At 49.2% G+C, this 8876-nt stretch overlaps 1 protein-coding gene across 1 annotated transcript in view; it reads right to left on the reverse strand.

Moving 5' to 3' along the window:
• PRKAR1B (protein kinase, cAMP-dependent, regulatory, type I, beta) overlaps window positions 1-8876 on the reverse strand; it is a 103640-nt gene that overhangs the window by 78848 nt on the left and 15916 nt on the right. Inside the window, exon 3 of the mRNA XM_006889601.1 lies at window positions 3368-3459. Coding sequence (XP_006889663.1) covers window positions 3368-3459 — 92 coding nt within the window. The remainder of the gene's footprint in view (window positions 1-3367; window positions 3460-8876) is intronic.

Here is an 8876-nt window from a genome sequence, read left to right on the forward strand (position 1 = left end):
GTGGTGGTGATATGGTGGTGGGGGTGGCAAGGTGAACGTGGTGATAATGGGGGTGGTGAGGATGCTGGCGGGGGGTGATAGTGGTCAGGATGACGGAGGGGTGAAGGCGGTGGTGGTGATGACAGGACCACAGGACCTTACAGTCACCTACAGTGTTTATAATTCTCTTTGATATCTGAGGAAATGGGTACTAACAATGTCATTCCACAAGTTTCAAGTTCCTTCACACGACTCTCCTTCCCAAGGACATTCTAGCACATCGTAAACCACGTGTGTACACCACCAGGGCACCCCCATCAGTAGGTACTTGGTGAAACACTGACCTGAGGTCTCAGGGGAAGAACACAGGTTTGGGGGTGGGGTGTCCTAGACTGGAACCAGGCTGTGCCACTTAACACATCGTCTGGCCTTGAGTAGGAGACAGGAAGAGAAATTAAGTCCCCAAGAGGAGAGTGTCACACCCCACACGGCGCTACAAGAAGGTCCAACAGTTGCCAGAGAGGACAACTCTGGTCTCAGGAGGCACCAGCTATGGGAAGTTAGCAGGCGCCTCCATGAACTGGCCTGCATTTCCCTCTTTAATCAGAAGAGCCAGGCTGGCCTCTGAGAGCTGCTGGCACAGAAACACCACAGTGGCTGGAGCAAACACACCTATTCCCTCCAGCTCTGAGTTCAGGTGCATGTGGGGCTGGAAATGCAGCCGAAGTCATGGGGTCCCAGCACTGGCCCCTCCTGTATACCCATAGCTAGGACAACACAGAAGACCACCTCAGCAAGGGCTTCTCTGATGGGAGACCCTAACGCAAGCCACCCAGCCAGGATTCAGGTGGGGCCAGGAGGGTCCGGGTTACAGCTGGCCCCTGATGCAACGCTGAAGGCAGGGCAGGGTCCCCACCAGCCAGGTCTGCACAAGTGTCTCGTGCTTACTTCCTCATCTGCAGTGCCGAGGGGCTGGGTGACAGGGGACTGTCAACCCTGCAAGCTGACCCTCTGATGAGGTGAAAAATGTGAACTGCTGACTGCAAATGAGTAAGTGCAAGGAGGCCCTGCTTACCTCACTGAACGCTGATCCATCCTGTCAGAGGCTGCATTTCAAGAAAGACATTGATTTTGTAAGGAAGGACTCAAGGGTACGAGGCAGGTCCCAAAGCAGAAGCTCTGATGTGGTGGCAATATGGGAAACTTCACTGCAGATAAGTGAGTAAGCACAAGGAAGCACGTGCTTATTGGGAAGCCCCAAACGGCCTAGCAGGGACACAGCGGCACAGGGGACGCAGGAGAAGAAGCCCGGTCCCTGGCCCCTGGCGGTAGGTGCCCGCAGTGCAGCTGCCCTCGCAGTGACTCCAGAAGTTACAGGTGGATCCGAGTGCAGCATCACACCCTGCAAGGTCAAAGGCAAGTACTGCACCCTGCCAGAGTTCCAGGCCTACTCCCGCCAGGGCTCAACGCATGCACGGCAGCCTGCCGGCTGGGACAGAGAGAGAAACTGTCCCCAAGTAAAGGTGAACTTGGGCCTGCCTGCCAGCTGTCACCTCCATGTGGAGACCTGATACAGAGTAGGCAGTCCGTGGGGACAGCTGAGACAGTGCTGCTACTTCCACGCTGAGAACTGACACAACAACGACACTACCTTCAGGGTGATATCCGTGACGACGTAATCACCTCCATGCCAGAGCCCAGCACAACGTAATCATGCCCATGAAGGTGTGTGCAATCACTTCTTTTTTTAGTTGAGAATTCATTGTAAGTTTATAAAGAACTTGGATTTCCATTCATTCATTATCGCACATTTTCCTCCTTGCCTCCCCGCCCCATTCACTTTTTCCTTTGGGGGAAAAAGGTTCTTCCATTGTTAGACAGTCCTGTCCGCACCCTCCCCCCCCACTTTACTATGCAGCTCTTATTCTGGACTCTTGTCATGCCAACAATACCGCATCATATATTCTTTTCGTACAGATCTCTTCCTCTTCTGTTTTTATGGAGGAGAATGATGTCAGTTTGAAGACTAACCTGCAACTCGAGCCAGAGTCTTTTCAATCACTTTCTACACATCTGAGAGCTGGACAATGAATAAGGACGAGAGAAAAGGAACTGATGCCTTTGAGCTGTGATGCTGGAGAAGGGCCCTGAGCACCCCATGGACGGCCAGGAGAACAGACAGATATGTCTTGAAGAGGGTGCAGCTGAAGTGCTCTCTGGAGGCAGGAATGGCGAGGCTTCAGCCCACATATCTTAGGCATGTTGCCTGGAGGGGGTCTGTTCCTTGGAGAGGTACATCCTCAAGCAGCTGGACTAACACAATGACTGTCGCAATGGGCCCTCATGTGTCAGGAAGTGTGAGGAGGGCACACAGGTTCAGATCTTCTGTTTATAGGATGGCTATGAGTTGTATTTGACTCAATAGCACCTAACAACAACAACAATCACTTCCATGATGAGACATGATACAAAGTCATCACCTCCACAGTTGAGAGTTGATGCAATGTCATCACCTCCATAAAGAGATCTGCTGTGAGGAGACAACTGGTTGACTAGATGTACCTGCGGGAGCTGAGGCATGTCTGGTACAGAAGGGCATTCGGGCACAGCTCTCAGTCTGGCTTTACGATCTCTCTGGATCCTGCTTCTAAGGCATCACTACCTCCAGTCCCGAGTCATCAGGACCTTCAATCTTAAGACTTGAGGCAGAAGAATGCTTTGTGACCTGTCAACTGTGGGTTCCTCCACTCCTACAGCTCCACTGGTCAGGAGCCTCCAGCCTGATGTCTGAACCAAGGATCTGGGGCCCACCGGTCACTACAATTATGTTCTTCTCTATACATACATGTTGTGTTGTCGTTGAGTACCATCGAGTCAGAAGCAAGGCACAGCTGAGCCTCCAGCAGGTTTTCAGAGGCAGAGAAGAGAATGCCTCTCTTTTTCCCGTAGAGGAGCTGGTGGATTAGAACTCCTTGTCTCCAGGTTGGGAGCACAGAACTCCCTATATGTATGTATACACACACGTGAATAATTACACAATACACACAGATCTACACGCACACACACACTCTCTCTCTCTCTCTCTTCACTGCTCCCCCACCCCCAGGCGCTCACTTTCCATCGTCAAGGGTTGGGTCTGCCGATGGTGACTGTCCTCTGACAGTGAGGAGCCCCACTGGGCATGTGTCCACAAGGCCTCATGCCCCAAAGGGGGATGTTGATGTTACAGAAGTGTCAACAGAGTGTCCAGATTCAGACTAGGAAAAAAGACTTCGTAGCTGACTTCTCAAAACCAACCAACTTATCACCACAGTCCAATAGCCATGGGCAATCAGACACAGTCAGGGGCGGTCAGTGTGCAGGAAGCAACCTGGCCCACATCACCTACCTCCTCTCGTTGTCGTCCAGGTGGCCGAAGAGGACATTCTTGGAGATGGCCTTGGCCAGGGCCGTCATTGTCTTGTAGTCTTTGGGGATCACCTGGAGGTGGGGAACAAAAGTCAGACTCTTAGGGACCCCAGGCAGGGGCTGGATGAGACAGGACAGGGTGTCCCTGGCTTGATCACACAGACTCCAGAGTGTCCTTCCCTGTCACTGTGTTGTGAGGTGACCTCAGGAGAGACCAGGCACCCCGGCCACCCTGCTCTCTGTGGTGAGGGTGGAGGAGGGGAGCGAGTTGGAAAGAGATCAAAACCCCTCTGCTGGCAAAAGGGTTAAGAGTCTGGGTGATAACTGGAAGGCTGACAGTTCAAACTCAGCAGCTATGCCAAGTGAAAAAGGCATGCAGCATGATCTACAATGTCACTACCGTGGAGGGTCACCATCAGTCACACTGACCAGCAGCCACAGCCGCTGAACTGCAGTCCTGAAGTGGACGAACGTCTCATGGATGCGGATGAAAGGCTAGACACCAAGCCCACCATGTGACCCTGCAGCAGAAAGGTCTGATGACCTGTAGACAGGAAACTGAGGACAGCAGTACTGTCACAGGGAGCTGCGGTGACGCTACAGACCTACAGCCCACAGCACTCCTGCCAAGGACAGGGAGCAGGAACAAAGGAACACAGCCTGGAAAAGCAGAATTACCTTCTTCAGAAATGATGTGATCTTACGTAGAAAAATCCCCAAAAGTCTGCAAGAAAACATCCAGAGCTACAAGAGGAATTTAGCAAAGTGGTAAAGTAAAAGGTCAACCAACAAAATCCAGACGGATGGATGGACCATCAGCAACAAAAATCAGAAAGGGAAACTAGAACTTAACACAGAATCTAAGAACGAAACATCCTGGAATAAACCTAACCAGAGGCACAAGGATGGAGACAAGGAAAACTCCTTTGAAAGCTACTGAAAAATCCTAACAGTTCAATAAATGGGAGGGTGTTCATGTATCAGAAGATGATCAAGATGACAATCCCATCAGACTCACCTACAGATTCAACAACGGCCCACCTGTCAACCAGAAAAGGAAAAACCAATCCTCAACTTTCCATGGCAAGGCAAGAAGCCCGAGCAGCTAAAGCGACTCTGAAAGACCCTCCACTTCCTGAGTCTAAAACAGACTGCACAGCTGCACTGCAGTAATTCAAACGGCCCAGGTCGGCCCACAATAGGCATACAAACCGGCAGAGTAGACTTGAGGGCCGAGACTTAAGCACACATCCATGTGCTGGTTCACCGGGTGGGAGAGAGGAGCCCCTCTGATGAAGGGAGCTGGGGCCACGCCATGGGCACCTGCCAGAGCACAGGATGATCTCTGCGTCACACCATGCACAAAAACAGCTTCACAACGGAGCAAGCCTCTGAACGTGCAGGCTCAAACCACAGAATCCTCAGAAGAAGATGCAGGGGAAATGTTGTTGGGGCTGGCTTTTAACAGTGGATTATCCAACATAAAACAAAAGCACACACCACAAAAGACTACATAGATGGGACCTCAAAAAAATTATAAAATGTTTAGGATGCTCTGGTGGCCCAGTGGCAAGAAGCTGTGCTGCAATTCTGAAGGCGCTTGGTTCAAATCCACCAGATGCTCTGCTGGAAAAGGAGGGGCAATCTCCTGCACCAGCTGGAACTGATGCAACAGTACACACACACACACACACACACACACACACACACAAAATAATAATAAAACTATTAATAACTAAAATCCATGTGACACTTGTTGTTGCTGCTGTGTGCCGTCAAGTCAGAAATAACTCATTGCTGACCCTCCAACAGGTTTTCAGAGGCAGTAATCATACGACAGAAGATTGCACATCCTTCTCCTGTGAAGCAGCTGGTGGATCCAAACTATGTGCCTTCAAGACTGCAATGCAGCTCCCTTGTTGTGACGTGCCGTCGAGTTGCCTACAACTCATAGTGACCCTGTGTACAATAGTTTCGAACCCTGCTCTATGCTGTGCCAACCTTATGGTCTCTGACACACCTACCCCCATTACCCCAGTCACTGAGTCAACCCATCTCATCAAGGGTCTTCCTCTCCTGTGCTGTCCCTCCACTCTTCCAAGCATGATGTCCCTCTCCAAGGACTGGTCCCTCCTTGTAACATGCCCAAAGTATGTCAGATGAAGCTTTAGAATCCCTTGATTCCAAGGAGCAGCCTGGTCTCACCGTCTCGCAGACGAACCAGTTTGTTCTCCTAGCAGTCCAATAGTCTTCTCCAACACCACAGCTCAAAGGCATCGATTCCCTTTCTACAATCTCTAGTCATTGTCCAACTCTCCGATACACATAAATGCGAAAACCATGGCCTGGATCAGGCACACTTTAGTCTCCAGACTGACACTGTTGCTCTTCAGTACTCTGGAGAGGTCTCTGACAGCAGACTTTCCAAGTGCAATTCCTTTTGATTTCCTGGCTGCTGGTACCAAGTGTTGATTGTAGAGACAAGCAAACTAAAGCTGTTAACAATCTCAATCTCTTCACTTTCTATCATGCTGCTGCCAGTCATGCCAGTGGTAAGAATCTGTGTTTTCTTGATGTTGAGCTTCAATCCATATTGAAGACTACCATTGTTAACCTTCTCAGGAAACACTTCAGGTCCTCTTCAGTTTCAGCAAGCAAGGGTGTGTCATCTGCATAATGCAGGTTTTTGATGAGTCTTCCTCCAGTCCTGATGCCACATTGCTCCTCAAAGAGCCCAGCCTCACAGATGACCTGCTCCACAAATAGACTGAAAAGGGATGGAGACAGGACACATCCCTAGCATACACTTTTCTCGACTTTGAACCATCAGTGTTTCCTTTCTGTTCTGAAAACTACCTCCTGGTCTAAGTATAGGTTTCACATAAGTACAATCAAGTGTTCTGTGATTCCCATAGACAATTTTATAAAAAAGACAACTTAAAAATAAAAAAGACAACTTATACACACCTACATTTACTGCTGCATTAGTCACAATAACAAAGAGACAGAAGCAACCCAAGCACCTATCAGCAAATGAATGGATAGAAAATAGTATATTCTCGTAAAGGAATATAAGGCAGCACTGAAAAACAATGAACTCTTAAAGCATTACACAAAATGGGGGAGTCTGGAGGACATGATGCTGAGGGAAATATCTCAATCACAATAGGACAAATATGGCAAAATGCCACTGTTATGAGACAGACATAGGGGGTTGGGAGAGAGTGGGGAAAGAGTGGCTCATAAGGAACACTGCATTAGAATGGATGAGAGGAAGAACTGTCTAGAAGGGATCTATGATATTGTATGCATGACCACATTCGGGAACAGGAGTGCACTGTGGGGTGGGCCGGGGGAAGGAAGGGAAGAAAATGTGCAACAATGAAAAAATACTGAAATGTTTTAAAAAGACAACTTGGACAAAAGATATAACACTGAGATAACTTAATTAAAAAGACGAATAATCCCATCATAAAATAAGCAAACGACTTGAGTATATCATTTACCAAAGGGGCCATTAGAAGTCACCAATGATGAGCTCTCTGACAGCTAACGATGTGGACATATGACAGGAGGGTGAATGTCAGGTCAAAACCACAATGAGAACATTTTACTAAAGGCTGTCTCAGAATTTCAGATCAGATAGAAGGGGAGCTGCCAGGGAGGCTGTAAGTGGAACCTCTACTATTACTGATGGGAAGGCAAAGTGGTGCTTCTGAAGCGGACAGTGTTCTAATACCGAGTACAGGAATGAAAGCTTCTGAGGTAGACAGTGCTCTAATGAAAGGAGAGACACGGAGACTGGACACCAGTGTGCGTGCAGCCCGATTCACAACACCCAAGGGGTGGCAGCACCCCAAGTGCCCATCAGCGGCTGGGTTACACAACATGTTGCTGGCAATGGAATACTGGTCAGCCAGCTAGAGGGAGAGGTCCAGACAGGTCCAACTGCACAAAGCAGAAGACACTGCCAAGCAAAGCAAGTCAACCACCCAAGGGCAGCTACGGAGTGACTCCTTTATATAACAGAAGCAGGAAAGACATGGGTGGGAACAAAGTTTACCAGTGGTGCAGGAGGGAGAGAGAAGAGGGAAGTAGGAGAAATGAGTAGACACACAGAGGATAAGCCTGCACAGCCAATGACTCTGACACTGACCTTGAGTTTACACTTGTAAAAAGTTGAACTGGAGGTTGGTGACTTAAAAAATGGAGGAAAAGAAGAACAGTTGCTGAGGACACTTCTGTACAGAGAACGCACGGATGTGTTCCAGAGGGTTGGGGTCACAATTCCATGAAACTCCCGATTAACCGATCCAGTAAGGTGCTGAGTACTCTACCCCCTGTTCACTGGGCAGTGCCTTAGGTTTAGGAAAGTGTGCAAGTGGTCATCCAAGGTCCAACAACTGGTCTCTATTCCTCTGGAGCAAGAGAAGGAAGACAGTCAGGAACAGAAGGAGCTGATCACTTCCCTGAGCGTGAAACCAGAACTACGTGGTCCCAGCTACCAAGACTGAACGTTTTCCTCAAAGATGCTATTGATGAACCCTGACCAAAAGCAGAGAAATGTGAACAGTATTCAAATTCTCACACAATCTAGACTTACTGGAACCATAAAGGCTGGAGCAGCCTGGGACACTAGTGCCCCTATTATTAAGAAACGATTAGGGAAATCAACAGACCTTAAACCGAAAAAAAAATCTCCTGAAGTATTCTCTAAACCAAGTAATAATTTAACCAGTAAAAAAAGTACTTGTTATGCATCAGAGAGCTGGACAATGACCAAAGATGACAGAAGAATTGATGCCTTTGAGCTGGGGTGCTGGAGAAGAGCACTGAACATCCCATGAAATAACAAGAGAACTAACAGGTCTGTCCTGGAGAGGGTGAATCCAAGATTCCCATTGGAGGCTAGGATTTTGAAGCTCTGTCTCACATACTTTGGGCATGTTTCTAGGAAGGACCAGTTCTTGGAGAAGGACATCATGCTTGGAAGGTTGGAGGGACAGCGCAGGAGAGGAAGACCTTGGACGACACAGATGACACAGTGACTGGGTTAGTGAGGGCAGGTGTGTCTGAGACATACAGAGGGTGATGGGGAGGTTCTGAGCTATCGCTCACAGGCTCGCTATGAGTTGTGGTCAGTTTGACGGCCCATAACAACAGTGAAAAATACCTGCCTTGAGCACTTTCCCTTTTTAGGAACTACTTATATGCAATCATGGGCACGTCTGATGGCCTCGTGCACAAGAAACTGCTGCTAACCCAAGGCCATGCCTCTCTGACGATCCCTAACCCCCAACAGCTCCCGGAGGGAGGGACACCCCCTCCCAATGTGATTTCACAGCCTCAGAAACTCCGTGCCCTCACCTGCTTCACCTCCCCCATGCCTTCCCCTCCCCTTCCCCTCCCCCATGTCCTCACCTCCCCCTTCACCTCCCCCATGTCCTCACCTCCCCCTTCACCTCCCCCATGTCCTCACCTCCCCCTTC

Source organism: Elephantulus edwardii, unplaced genomic scaffold (genome assembly GCF_000299155.1).
Source record: "Elephantulus edwardii isolate Elephantulus edwardi_28Jun2011 unplaced genomic scaffold, EleEdw1.0 scaffold00080, whole genome shotgun sequence".
Lineage (NCBI taxonomy): Eukaryota > Metazoa > Chordata > Mammalia > Macroscelidea > Macroscelididae > Elephantulus > Elephantulus edwardii.